The 15,632-nt window shown below is 40.8% G+C and overlaps 1 protein-coding gene across 1 annotated transcript in view; it reads right to left on the reverse strand.

The window, feature by feature from the left end:
- Positions 1-15,632, reverse strand: part of LOC130917124 (uncharacterized) — a 103,469-nt gene that overhangs the window by 1,672 nt on the left and 86,165 nt on the right. The window contains exons 10-11 of the mRNA XM_057838211.1: positions 6,072-6,240; positions 5,850-5,995 (exon numbers count right to left, since the gene is read on the reverse strand). Coding sequence (XP_057694194.1) covers positions 5,850-5,995; positions 6,072-6,240 — 315 coding nt within the window. The remainder of the gene's footprint in view (positions 1-5,849; positions 5,996-6,071; positions 6,241-15,632) is intronic.

The following is a 15,632-nucleotide window of genomic DNA, read 5'->3' on the forward strand; positions in this document are numbered from 1 at the left end:
AAATCCCAAATGTCCCACACTGTGGCACAGGGGCAGACTGGGACTAAAAAGCAGCCCTGGACTTTGACACGGCCCAGCCCACAAGAATCGCTATACCGAGGGAAATACAGACCCCCTAGGAGGTCCGGGGGCATGCCCCCCCACCCCCGGAGACCTTTATTTTTATTTTTATTTTTTTATACATTTTATTGTAAAATGCATCAATTTCGTGCACTTTGAGAGAAAATGAAGAAAATGTGTCTAGACTGTGACTGTCTGACTTGGGGCGCTCAAAGTATTGCAAGGCTGAACTGGAGTTGGGTTCATTTTCTGTACTAGCTCTATGATCAACCTGAAAAAACAGATGAAAGAAATTATTTTTCAAAGCAAGTTTTATGTATCCAATTGATTACAATATATCTCTATATATCTATGCCATAATTCAGTGGTCTCCAAACCATTCCACATAGGGCCGCAGCGGGCGCAGGATTTCATTCTAACAAAACAAGACAACGACTGTGCACCAATCTGGTGTTTTACAAGTGTAATCAGTTGACTGCAGTCAGGTGCTGCTTGTTTTAGCAGAAACTTCATTGGTTAAACTGTCGGTACTCGATCGGTTGAAACAAAAACCAGGCCCCACAGCGGCCCTTGAGGACCGGTTTGGAGACCCCTGCCATAATTAATCTTGCTATACAAATAATAAATTTCAATGAAAATACAATAAACATTTCAAGACAAATCCTGGATACATAACCTTCATTGGAAAGTATTAACCAGAAAACAAAACGATATATACATGAATAAAATATATATATCATATCAATTTAACTAAACTTTAAAGTAAAACCATTCATTTTATTAATATTTTGTTATATTTCTTCTGAATATTGCTGCTGCGTGTGCATACATTGTTTTACAGCTAAAATATTTTTCCTTAGGAGAGTGATAGTAGGACTAGCATACTGTAACTTGACACGATTGCAAACGGACGAGCTGGCACTAACCCTTTAATTGTCATTTATTTCATTTGAAATGTAGCTACTTGGTGGATAACAATTGCCAGTTTACCGAGCAAGTGACCCTCTTCATCCCTTTTTACTTGCCCTGCGCTTGTCTGGGGAACTTCCACCAGATTATCATTACACCCTCCCTCTACTTTTCTCTCTCCCTGCAGCGGCTGCACGTCAGAGCGGCTCCCGCTCCCCCTCTCACCATCGCCGGGGGCTGAGCTGCTGTTACCCGACGTGGCCGTTGTATGGACTGCTGCTTGCGAAAATATTTGTCAACTTATGACATTTTAATACTTCGCTCTCCAGTTTCTTCATTTTTTTTTCTCCCTAACCTTCTCCGCGCCACCCTTTTCTTTTTTTGCCACCACCATCCATATTGTGCATTGACGCTCGTTGCTAGTTTGCTTCCACAAAGAACCAATGAAGTATGGAGTCACAGGAGTGCCAAAATTAAAAATAAATGAATGAATAAATAAATATAAAGAGAAATAAATATATAAATAAATGAATAGGTAAATAAATGAATGAATAAATAAATATAAAGACAAATAAATATATAAATAAATACAAATATAACGGTATACTTTGTCATTGACATTTACTTTTGGTCATTAACAACCACAAACGGAAAAAACAATGACAATATTTTTCATTGACTTTTACTTTCTGTCATTGAACACCACAAATGGAAAAAACAATGACAATTGTATTTTTTGCCTTTGCCTTTTCTGTTTGGCTTTCACATTGTCATTGTCATTTGCCGATCGCCTTTCCTCTTTGGGGAATGTAAATGGCAAATGCGCAGAGAAACGGTCTGTCAATCAAATGACGTTGGAGGGGCTTTCCAACCAGGAATAGTAGTCGATAACTGATTATTCCTGGTTTAACTTTCCGCACATGGGCCGTACGGCTACCGAAGCGCGACCGCGGCTGTTTTGTGTGACTGCACTATGCCACTTCCTCCAATGTCGCCATGATTATAGACGCGAAGATTCGGACATAGAAAATAATTATTCTTTGAATGGTCTGGCATGTGTATCGAATAATATATTTTATAATATATTTTTTACCGGCCTAGAAAGATGTATTTCTATCATTGAATCTATCACGTAAAAAGTCTATCCATATCCATATCTATCCAGTCTATCCTATCCATAAAAACCGCACGTGCAACTCGATAACCGACGTCACTTTCCTTCAGGTAAACTAGGAATAATCAGTTATCGACTACTATTCCTGGTTGGAAAGCTCCCCCAACGTCATTTGATTGACAGACCGTTTCTCTGCGCATTCGCCATTTACATTCCCGAAGAGGAAAGGCGATCGACAAATGACAATGTAAAAGCCAAACAGAAACGGCAAAGGCAAAAAATACAATTGTCATTGTTTTTTCCGTTTGTGGTGTTCAATGACAGAAAGTAAAAGTCAATGAAAAATATTGTCATTGTTTTTTCCGCTTGTGGTTGTTAATGACCAAAAGTAAATGTCAATGACAAAGTATACCGTTATATTTGTATTTATTTATATATTTATTTCTCTTTATATTTATTTATTCGTTCATTTATTTACCTATTCATTCATTATTTATATATTTATTTCTCTTTATATTTATATTTATTTATTCATTTATTTATTTATTTTTAATTTTGGCACTCCTGTGACTCCATAATGAAGGCTACTTTGTGCTTTCTTCGTTCTTCTATCAGACTGGCGATGAACAGCAGGCGCAATGCTGCCACCTGTCGGATTGGATGCGAACTGTAGATAATCAGAGGCTAGGGGGGATAAAACCAGTGATGCATAATGAATGGCGGCCGCCAGCCGTCCAGGGCACCGGCCGTTCTGTGATCCTCCAGAACCCACAGATCACCAGTCCGCCCCTGCTGTGGCAGGGACATTAATACTACCTGTCTGCCAGTGGCGCCCCCGGGGGTGGCCACGGCCCCCCCTATAAATTTGTTGGCCACCCCACTTGCCAGAATATCGTTAGATTGTTGTAGCATCACTAATGCATTTCATTCCGTGTCCTTAAGTCTTTCTGATAGTTTTCCCCTGACCTTTTTTACTGCAACCTGAAATAATGGCTTTTAGTTTTGGTGTGCCACCCCAAGATTTCAAGTGGCCCCATCTGGCCACCCCAATGAAAAATTTCTGGAGGCGCCACTGCTGTCTGCAAAGCCATTGTCAGCGAGATGCTCGGCCCTGATGTGGTTCAAGACTCTCTACAAAGAGAGTCTTCGCAAATACAACCAGGAACTGAAAAATGCTAGACAATCATATTTTTCAGAGATCATTAGTAGAAACACCAACAATACTCGCACACTATTTTCTGTTGTTGACAAACTGACAAAACCACAAGCATCAATACCTCAGGAATTGGCATCTGAGGTGTCCTGTAATAATTTCGCAGCATTCTTTACACACAAAGTACTAATGATTAGACAGACTGTGTGCAACTCCGGATTAACAAATGTTACACTAAATGCCTCCCAACATGTCCCCCACGTCAATCTTAGAGAGTTTAGCCTCTTGGACTATGCCACTTTAACAGAAATAGTGTCGAAACTAAAGCCCACAACATGCTGCCTTGACATCCTTCCTTCAAACTTTTTCAAAACTGTTTTTCATTGCATAGCCCCAGACATACTTCAGATTATAAATACTTCCCTCCAAACAGGAGAGTTTCCTCAGACTTTAAAAACTGCAGTAATAAAACCTCTCTGAAAAAAACCTAATCTGGATGCCTCAACCATTAGTAATTACAGGCCAATATCAAATCTGACATTCCTGGGGAAAATTATCGAAAGGGTTGTGTTTGAACAGATCCAGACTTTTATGATCCAAAACAATCTTTTTAACTCATTTCAGTCTGGATTTCGGCCACAACACAGCACAGAGACTGTGCTTATCAAAGTCCTAAATGATATTCGTCGGAATACCGATGCAGGCAAATCATCTGTTCTGCTACTATTGGACCTCAGCGCCGCATTTGACACGGTTGATCACAACATACTACTCAGCAGATTGGAACAGTGGGTAGGGCTTACTGACACTATTCTTCAGTGGTTCACATCCTATTTACATGATAGGGATTTCTTTGTGTCAATCGGAAATTATCAGTCAGAACGAACCAAATTCACTTGTGGAGTCCCTCAAGGGTCAATTCTTGGACCACTCTTATTTAACATCTATATGCTTCCGTTAGCTCAGATAATGGAACAGTATGACATCTCCTATCACGCCTATGCAGATGACACACAACTGTACATTTCTGTGTCCCCACATGATTATAGTCCCTTAGTCTCCCTGAGTAAATGCATTCATCAAATCAATGAATGGATGTGCCAGAATTTTCTCCAGTTAAATGTGGAGAAAACAGAGGTGATCATTTTTGGGCCAAAAAAGGAAAGGTCAAAGATAAGCAGCCAACTTAGCACAATGTCACTTACAGCTACAAATCAAGTCAGAAACCTTGGCGTAATTATTGACTCAGACCTAAAATTTGATAGCCATCTAAAGTCCGTCACTAAATCCGCTTATTACCACCTAAAAAATATAACCAGAATTAAGGGGCTTCTGACTCAACAAGACATGGAAAAACTTATGCATGCATTCGTTTTCAGCAGATTGGACTACTGCAACGGTATATTTACAGGTCTTGATAAAAAATCAGTCAGGAAGCTGCAGCTAGTACAGAATGCTGCAGCCAGAGTCCTCACAAATACAAGGAAGCTGGACCACATTACACCGGTTTTGAAATCGCTACACTGGCTTCCAGTGAGTCAAAGGATAGACTATAAAATACTACTGCTCGTCTACAAAACACTTAATGGCCTTGGACCAAAATACATGCTTGACTTGTTAGATTCCTATGAGACATCTAGACCCCTAAGGTCGTCTGGAACGGGTCTTCTGCATGTTCCAAGAACAAGAACCAAGCAGGGTGAGGCAGCATTTAGTTATTATGCTCCTCACCTCTGGAACAAGTTACCCGAACGTCTGAAGTATGCTCAAACTGTTAGCTCCTTTAAATCAGGGCTAAAAACGCTTTTGTTTAGCACTGCATATCCATAACTGTCTATATATTTCAATCTACCTGCCTTCTATTCCTCTTGTGCTTATCTCCATTGCTGATTTCAATGATTATTAGTAGTAGTAGTTTTTGCTTTATTTCTATTTTTGTTTTATTTTTATTTATTTTTATTCTGTGATTAAATGCGATCTTTTGTCTTGGTTTTTACGTTGTGTTGATTTAAATGTGATTTTTATGGTTTTCATGTGATGTAAAGCACTTTGAATTGCCTTGTGTTGAATTGTGCTATATAAATAAATTTGCCTTGCCTTGCCTTGCCAAGACATTGCTAAAGTCCCCCTGTCTGATAATTGTGAGCTTTTCAAGCCTAACTGCTATTTAAAAAAAAAAAAAAAAAAAAAAAAAAAAAAACAGACACCTAGAACTGTTAAAGAAGATTCCTGCCAGGATATCGGCTTTGTGTTCATCTAAACAGGCTAACGTTTCACACTGAGTAGGTATAAATACTGAGATATTTTATAATTTGATATACTGAACAGAAAGTAATTTTGGAACACTTTTGGTTTATGGTGTGCCACGAGAGTTTGTACAATGTAAAAACGTGCCGTGACTCAGAAAAGGTTGAAAAGCAGTGTTGTAAGAGACAGCAATTCAAAGAGAAAAAAATGTTTGTTTTAAAAAAAAAAGAACAAACCTTAAAACCTTATGCTTTCAATATTGTTTTTTTCTTTTTTTTAACTACTCTTTTGGCCTTGATTTAGCTCAACTGCATAATACAGTGTGTAAGATAAAAATATGTGGGAAATAAAGAATTTTTTTTTTACCAAATGTGGGATTTGTTTTGATTGGCCTTGCAATAGTCTGTCCCTTTATGGACTTTGGGTACCCTAATTTCCACAAAAGCTTTTCCTTTGCCATGGCCTGCTCACGTTTTCCATTCTCATTTTGGTGTAAAGCAGCTAGATAGAGCCTATGAAGTAAAAGAAAAAAAAGTCTTGAACCATAACATATAGGACCTTTACTACATGCTAAGCATAAAAACACACCTGCACAGCAATCCAATGAATGAGAAATTCACATTCTTAGGTGCAAAGCGTAGAATCAGGCTGTGGAATGACTCAAGCGATGGCATTGGTTGCTTTTTGCTGAGTTGGCACACATCTTTGAGGATCCTCTTGTTCATAAGTATCTTCTCCACCTTAACTGTCAAAGTGCCTGGGAAACATGCAGTTGGGGCAATGAAGACAAAAGTGCAATCTCTTACAGTGGGGCAAATAACTATTTAGTCAACCACTAATTGTGCAAGTTCTCCCACTTGAAAATATTACAGAGGCCTGTAATTGTCAACATGGGTAAACCTCAACCATGAGTGACAGAATGTGGGGAAAAAAACAAAACAGAAAATCACATTGTTTGATTTTTAAAGAATTTGTTTGCAAATCATGGTGGAAAATAAGTATTTGGTCAATACCAAAAGTTCATCTCAATACTTTGTTATGTACCCTTTGTTGGCAATAATGGAGGCCAAACGTTTTCTGTAACTCTTCACAAGCTTTTCACACACTGTTGCTGATATTTTGGCCCATTCCTCCATGCAGATCTCCTCTAGTGATGTTTTGGGGCTGTCGTTGGGCAACACGGACTTTCAACTCCCTCCACAGATTTTCGATGGGGTTGAGATCTGGAGACTGGCTAGGCCACTCCAGGACCTTGAAATGCATCTTATGAAGCCACTCCTTTGTTGCCCTGGCTGTGTGTTTGGGATCATTGTCATGCTGAAAGACCCAGCCACGTCTCATCTTCAATGCCCTTGCTAATGGAAGGAGATTTTCACTCAAAATCTCTCGATATATGGCCCCATTCATTCTTTCCTTTACACAGATCAGTTGTCCTTGTCCCTTTGCAGAAAAAACAGCCCCAAAGCATGATGTTTCCACCCCCATGCTTCACAGTGGTATGATGTTCTTCGGATGCAATTGAGTATTCTTTCTCCTCCAAAAACGAGAACCTGTGTTTCTACGAAAAAGTTCTATTTTGGTTTCATCTGACCATAACACATTCTCCCAGTCCTCTTAAGGATCATTCAAATGCTCTCTAACGAACCGTAGACAGGCCTAGACCTGTACTGGCTTCAGCAGGGGGACACGTCTGGCAGTGCAGGATTTGAGTGCCTGGCGGCGCATTGTGTTACTGATAGTAGGCTTTGTTACTGTGGTCCCAGCTCTCTGTAGGTCATTCACTAGGTCCCCCCGTGTGGTTCTGGGATTTTTGCTCACCGTTCTTGTTATCATTTTGACGCCACGGGGTGAGATCTTGCATGGAACCCCAGATCGAGGGAGATTATCAGTGGTCTTGTAGGTCTTCCATTTTCTAATAATTGTTCCCACAGTTGATTTCTTTACACCAAGCTAATAGTGAAGAGTTACAGAAAACGTTTGGCCTCCGTAATTGCCAACAAAGGGTACATAACAAAATATTGAGATGAACTTTTGGTATTGACCAAATACTTATTTTCCACCATGATTTGCAAATAAATTCTTTAAAAATCAAACAATGTGATTTTCAGTTTTTTTTTCTCTCCACATTGTCTCTCATGGTTGAGGTTTACCCATGTTGACAATTACAGGCCTCTCTAATCTTTTCAAGTAAGAGAACTTGCACAATTCGTGGTTGACCAAATACTTATTTGCCCCGCTGTATATGACGAAGAATAACCAGAGGTGGGTAGATGTTGCTAGAAAATTTATCGCGCTTTCGAGAAATGTTGACGGCAATGCTCTATGTAAAACAGCTGATTTTTTACGGTGCTTTAAAGACGACCGGCGTGATCATAGGACTTCCAACTGCAAGCTTGTACGTGGTCATCAGTGTTATCGTTACTGTAATCTGATTACTTTCTTTTAGTAACGAGCAATCTAACGCTGTCATTTTTCCAAATGAGTAATCTGATTGAAGTTTGTTTCCTTAGTGTCTGTGCGTTACTATTTTTTTATTGCCTCATAATGTACAGTGGGGAGAACAAGTATTGGATACACTGTCAATGGGAAAACCCATTGGCAGTGTATCCAATAATTGTTCTCCCCACTGTATGTAGAATGAAGAATATTGTAATCATATACAACGAGCATTTTGAATAGAAAATGTTAGTTTCCCAAAGGTTCGCTTCCATTGTAACCGCTCATAGTTACTTCCTCTTTTGGTCTCGAGTCACACGTGCTAAGTGTTTTGGGACTGAGATAGGTGGGATCAACGCGGGTGACATTCGAGCAGAGTGCAGCCACCTGTTGAGATGTGCAAGCGAATGTTGATCTGTGTGCGTCCATGAATAAACGTATTTTTCCTTCATTCTGGAAGGTTCCAGCAATAGGTTGGACCTCCTACATGCGCGGCCATTTCAAAGCTTTGCAATTGCAACGGTGGGGAGTGATCGCTACAAGTTGGCAAACATTGTTCATGCCGTGAAGTGACTTGTTTGTTTAGCATCTTTGGGATGTGCTATAAGTCCGATTGAGTGTAAAGTGCTTAGTTGCCACTAAAGATACACGATAATATCGGCTACCGATAATTATCGGCCGATAATGGCAATTATGACGTCACACAGATAATACAGATAATAAAAAAAATCAACCGATAATGCAATCCGATAATTATATACTTGATTTAGCCTCCAAATGTGCGCAACCAAGCAGTTTTCTCCACTTCTTCACTGCCGCCTGCTCAACCCCTCCCCTCTCTGAAGCCCCTGTGGGAGGAGGGGTTTAGGAGTACGGCGTCATAGAGGAGGCGGTGTTACACATCAGTGTTGAGGCGCTCTCACTAGCGTGCGTTGCTTTTCCAGTGTGGCTCTCGCCATCTACAAAAACAGTTCCTCAAGGCCTAAAGAAAGCGTCCTCATTGAACACCACTAGCACTAACCCAGCAGCCTTTTAAAACTGCATCACAATGATTTTTGGAACAAATATGAGGCTGCTGCTAGCACGAATGCTAAAGCTATTGTTAACAAATAAACTATAAAGAAAGCTACGGGGCTTGTGACAATACAGAGACGCTGCGGTCCTCCCGGAGTCGGGGTGTTTGGGAATGCAGCCCAAAGCGAGTGGTAAACTCCCATCTATGGCTAAACACCTCACGAGATCGATAGTTGACAAGTAGCTCTCTTCCGACGGAGCCCGCTGGTCCGGCAGGCCGCCGCCTCGCCCTAGGCGGGTAGAGCATCAGAGCAGAGCCGCCGGGGCGGGCGGATATCCGGTACGAACTTAGCTGCCGCCACCACTCCGGTTCGAGACAGAGGCCTGGCGCGGGTGCTAATTTGGCTGCCGGGCGGACTGAAGGGCACAGGCGGGAGGAAATTCCCGAAATGACCCGATAGCCAAACCCCTGGATGAAAAAATAATGCAGTTTATACGACCACGATTCTTCGTGAAAGACATGCCGATCACATCAGTTTTACCACGGACATTTACACAGGTGATGTCAACAAACCATGTTTATCATGACGGCACAGTGGTTAGTTGATAATTGCAACATGCACCAAACGACACAAAGAAGTCATCCAGTCAGTAATGCATTCAGTACGCTTTAAATTTATAACGTCTTAATCAGATCATTCTTCTTAAATCTAGTCAAATAATTTTCCCCATCTTGTTTGAGTGTTGAAAACTAGTTGAATGCGCCAGATTATTCCACTTACTTGAACTAAATATTGCAATTTGTTCTTATTAAGCCCAAACATCTAAAAAATAAGGTCATTTTTCACCTAAATCAAGAAAAAATTGCTTTCAAATAATGTTTTGAACCATACATATTCTTGAATAAAGAACATTTCTGACAAGGTTTTTTTTTTTTTAGGATTATGTATAATAATTTATTGCTTAAAATAAGGCTGTTAATCTTATTTTCAGCTGGCCATTTTTCTTCAAGAAATCCGAGTGAAATATACTTGAAGTGCTGGCAGTTAATTTAACTTATTTCCAATAGATTTACACTGAAAACAAGGGACTTTAACTAGTCTTAAGGAGCTGTGTTTTTGCTGTGTAGTAATGTTATACTTTAGGAATGGCATACTTTTAAAGCCATTTTTGTGCAACTTATGTATTTACTCTGTAAGTAATTGTTGCCAAAAGTTTACCATTACACAATGTCAGACAATCTGTCTTTATTTAGATGTTGGAATTTACTACTACTACTACTTGTTCACATTTGATGTTGAAAAAAAAGAGCAATATTATTTTTGCACAGCAATATTTTCTCTTGTGTATACTTTAAAATTTTACATAAATCTTTAATAAAATTATCGGCTTGACATTATCGGTTATCGGTTGGAACGAGGAGGAAATTATCGGTTATCGGTATCGGCTGAAAAATGCATTATCGTGCATCACTAGTACTTGCCACCACATTTTATGACCAAATTGACCGCGTGTGTGTCCGGCGTACTTCCGGGTTGTGCTCGCGCTTTCGCGCCTTCCCCCACCGTTGTGTTTATTAAACTGTTTATTGCACAATTCATTTGTGTGTTGTTGATTATTGTGCAGTCAATTCGCATTGTTTTACATTGGCACTGATATGCTGTTAACCCTCACCCGAAGTTCACAGTTTCTGACATTAGGCTTAATCTTCGAGTTAGCGGGAGTTAATTAGACAGTGGAGTTGATTTCAACAAATTCCACGCAGTTTGTCAGTTATTTGTTAGTTTCAGGGCTCCTGAGTGATAAGCTAGCGCGAGTCAACGGTGGTTGAAATCAATTCCATCGACGAATTAAACCCCCGCTAACTCGAACATTAAGCTCGAGATTAATTTGTGCCGGATCCTGCCGGAACAAGATCTGGCACCTCTTTATTTTGGCCTCCTTGTATTCCGGGACTTATTTGGGCAGATCCGGCACCTCTCGTGTATAGAAAAATAACAATATAAAAACGTTTTTAAAAAATGTATAATATAAAATAATAATATGCATTAATTCATTTACAGAACAAATCCCAAGAATTGCATGTTGTTTATAAAAATTTAACGTCATTTGAAAGAGTTGGAGATTTGTTAATGCACTGAAAATCTGGACCAACAAATCACGCCCCTGACATCCCAAAAAAAAAACAACAAAAAAAACTGGAAATTTGCGGCATTTAGGGAGCCAGCCAGGATCAAACGATATTTCAACCTCCAAAAAGACAGTTGCATTTACTGTCTTTTTTCAAAAAGAAGGAAGATGGTTCAAAAAGAGTACAGCAACAACCGGCGATGAGGGCAGCTGCAGCGATCATGCTAATGGGCAGGACCAGGTGCAGCCGGAGGCTAGTGCCGCAGCAGGTGGCCAGGTTCGCAGACAGCCAGCCAAGCCGGGGCAGGAGGCTGCTACCGTGGCAGCAGCTGGTGAGGTTCAGCGCCACCTGGAGTGGGGACCAGCTACAGCTCCAGCAGTCAGCCAGGTGGACCACCAACAGCCGGAGCAACAGGCCAGTACCCTTATGGGAAATTCAGGTTTGGGCTGCCCAATTTTTAAGGCGATGGGAACTTTAAAGCCAGAGAAGATGGGGGGGATGAAACTCGCAAAAGAATGGGTTTTATTTATTGTATCTGATTTTATTTTTTTATGTTTTGCAAATAAGACCTGCTGACAAACTAATTGCTGACTGTGTACTATAAGTCCCATCTATGGTTATGTGGACAATTGCCCGTAGTGCGCAGAGTTTAGCCTAAATAACTGTAAATTGTTGTCCTAATATTTTTACCATAGATATTATCTGAAATTGACACTTGTAAGTCCCACAGCATGGCAAGTGGGCATTTGCGTGTTGTTTTCAGCACCATTTTCTGCGTATGTTCTGGGACCTGTGCCCGTCTTGTCATCCCTGCGCTGTCATATATACTTTGCATTCCAGCACCTTATGATTTACAAATTAGGCACTGATTAAGCCTTATGTGAAAACGTCTGATATTCCTCTTTAAATTCAATTATCAGAAAGTCAATTACATGTGAGGACATTTTTTTCTGTTGTCGTTCTTATGTTGAGGCAGCAAAGGGAGAAAAATTGGTAAAAAAGTAACCGATAAATTACTTTCAAAGTAACTAAGTTACTTTGGAAATAAAGTAATCAGTTTTGATAAGAAAGTAATCAGTAAAGTAACTGGATTACTTTTTTGAGGCGTAATCAGTAACTTCATTACTTTTTTAAAATTAATCTGTGACAACACTGGTGTGGCAATTTTGTTGAGTCTAATTGGTATAATAGAGTCATGTGATAATTGTTGTAATATCTCACTGGTGAAACTGGTAGAGCATATGTGCTGGCAAAAAAAGTCAGATCTAAAATGTGGAATAAAGAGGAAAAATGTAATGACGCTAGTGTAGCCCAAAGTACAGTGGGGCAAATAAGTATTTAGTCAACCACTAAGGCTACGTTCATACTACAGGTCTTAATGCACGAATCCGCTGTTTTGTCATATCTGTTTTTTTGGCGTGCCCGTTCAGACTGCCTTTGTCCATTGAGACCGTTCAAGTATTAAGCATGCGCACTAATTCGCAGTCCGACACGCGCTGAGCAAGAAGACCCGCATGCGCAGAAGCATCAAAACAAATGACACACGTCATCCGTCATTCCGGGGATGTCATATTTTCTTTTCAAAAGGAGGACACAAATAACAGACATAAATAATCCCCGTTTAGGCTTATATTCAAAGTTTATATGGATCGATAGCATGCACGCACTGTCCGTGCATGTCACGCACACATACGGGCAGTTTGCCCCGACTCTCGGCCGTGTAGGCAATGTTGAAATATTGCTCACTTGGAGCAGAGAGAAAACTGAGCATTCTCAGGCTTATCCTCAACCCATTTTTATTTTTTAATGACTGTTGTCAAGCCCAGCCCTTCCCCAAAAGCCGTGTTCACTGCAAGCTAGGCGCTAATAACGCACAGCTGCACCGCTACGGTAGTGTCTCTCTCGCTATTTGATGACGTAATTGCTGCATGAAATCCGATTTGGGAGAGTGGACAGTACAGACCGCTGCGACAGTCTGGAAAAATGTGGCCCAGATCGGATTTGAACCACATACGTAAGGCTACGTCCATACTACAGGTCTTAATGCACGAATCCGATTTTTTTGTCATATCTGTTTTTTTGGCGTGCCCGTTCAGACTGCCTTTGTCCATTGAGACCATTGAAGTATTACGCATGCGCACTAATTCGCAGTCCGACAAGCGCTGAGCAAGACGACCCGCATGCGCAGAAGCATCAAAACAAATGACCACACATGCTGGCTGTCATCCGTCATTCCAGGGATATCATATTTTGCTTTTTAAAAAGAGGACACAAATAACAGAATAAATAATCTCAGTTTAGGCTTATATTCAAAGTATATGGATCAATAGCATGCACGCACTGTCCGTGCATGTCACACACACATATGCGCAGTTTGCCCCGACTCTCGGCCGTGTAAGCAATATTGAAATATTGCTTATATGGAGCAGACAGAAAACCGATTATTCTCAGGCTTATCCTCAACCCATTTTAATTTTTTTTTATGACTGTTGTCAAGTCCGATCCTTCCTAAAAAGCCGTGTTCAAGGCAAGCTAGGCGCTAATAGCGCACAGCTGCCCTGCTACCGTGGCGTCTCTCTCGCTTTTTGATGAAGTAATTGCTGCATGAATTCCGATTTGAGAGACTGGACAGTACAGACCGCCGTGACAGTCTGGAAAAATGTGGCCCAGATCGGATTTGAACCACATACAAAAGTGACCCAGATCGGATTTGAAATGGTCCAGTTCTATGCAACTTGTCACGTTCAGACCGTCAAGTTAATGCCTCACTCGAGTCGGAAAAACACGAAAAAATCGGATTCTTGCATTAAGACCTGTAGTATGAACGTAGCCAAAGTGACCCAGATCAGATTTGAAATGGTCCAGTTCTATGCGACTTGTCACGTTCAGACCGTCAAGTTAATGCCTCACTCGAGTCGGAAAAACACGAAAAAATCGGATTCGTGCATTAAGACCTGTAGTATGAACGTAGCCTAATCGTGCAAGTTCTCCCACTTGAAAATATTACAGAGGCCTGTAATTGTCAACATGGGTAAACCTCAACCATGAGAGACAGAATGTGGGGAAAAAAAACAGAAAATCACATTGTTTGATTTTTAAAGAATTTGTTTGCAAATCATGGTGGAAAATAAGTATTTGGTCAATACCAAAAGTTCATCTCAATACTTTGTTATGTACCCTTTGTTGGCAATAACGGAGGCCAAACGTTTTCTGTAACTCTTCACAAGCTTTTCACACACTGTTGCTGGTATTTTGGCCCATTCCTCCAGGCAGATCTCCTCTAGAGTAGTGATGTTTTGGGGCTGTCGTTGGGCAACACGGACTTTCAACTCCCTCCACAAATTTTCGATGGGGTTGAGATCTGGAGACTGGCTAGGCCACTCCAGGACCTTGAAATGCATCGTATGAAGCCACTCCTTTGTTGCCCTGGCTGTGTGTTCCGGATCATTGTCATGCTGAAATACCCATCCATGTCTCATCTTCAATGCCTTTGCTAATGGAAGGAGATTTTCACTCAAAATCTCTCGATACATGGCCCCATTCATTCTTTCCTTCACACAGATCAGTTGTCCTGGTCCCTTTGCAGAAAAACAGCCCCAAAGTATGATGTTTCCACCGCCGTGCTTCACAGTGGGATGATGTTCTTCGGATGCAATTCAGTATTCTTTCTCCTCCAAACACGAGAACCTGTGTTTCTATCAAAAAGTTCTATTTTGGTTTCATCTGACCATAACACATTCTCCCAGTCCTCTTCTGGATCATCCAAATGCTCTCTAGCGAACCGCAGACGGGCCTGGACGTGTACTGGCTTCAGCAGGGGGACACGTCTGGCAGTGCAGAATTTGAGTCCCTGGCGGCGCATTGTATTACTGATAGTAGCCTTTGTTACTGTGGTCCCAGCTCACTGTAGGTCATTCACTAGGTCCCCCCGTGTGGTTCTGGGATTTTTGCTCACCGTTCTTGTTATCGTTTTGACGCCACGGGTTGAGATCTTGCATGGAGCCCCAGATCGAGGGAGATTATCAGTGGGCTTGTAGGTCTTCCATTTTCTAATAATTGCTCCCACAATTGATTTCTTTACACCAAGCGATGAGTGAAGAGTTACAGAAAACGTTTGGCCTCCGTTATTGCCAGCAAAAGGTCCATAAAAAAGTATTGAGATTAACTTTTGGTATTGACCAAATACCTATTGTCCACCATGATTTGCAAATAAATTCTTTAAAAATCAAACAATGTGATTTTCAGTTCCCCCCCCCCCCCCCATTCTGTCTCTCATGGTTGAGGTTTACCCATGTTGACAATTACAGGCCTCTCTAATATTTTCAAGCAGGAGAACTTGCACAATTGGTGGTTGACTAAATACTTATTTGCCCCACTGTAGCTGAAAGAGAGTAACCACCGTGAAGTTGGCCCCATATCAGATGTAGATTAATGTCAAAGTGATGTCAATTGTTTGTGCTACGTTTGTACTTGTTTGTGCTGTAAAAAGTTTCATTTGTGGCGCTATAGTTTTTAAGATATTTACAATTCTCTTATAGGTCAATCTGACGTCAATCAGCCCCCCATTT

This window comes from Corythoichthys intestinalis, chromosome 6 (genome assembly GCF_030265065.1).
Source record: "Corythoichthys intestinalis isolate RoL2023-P3 chromosome 6, ASM3026506v1, whole genome shotgun sequence".
Lineage (NCBI taxonomy): Eukaryota > Metazoa > Chordata > Actinopteri > Syngnathiformes > Syngnathidae > Corythoichthys > Corythoichthys intestinalis.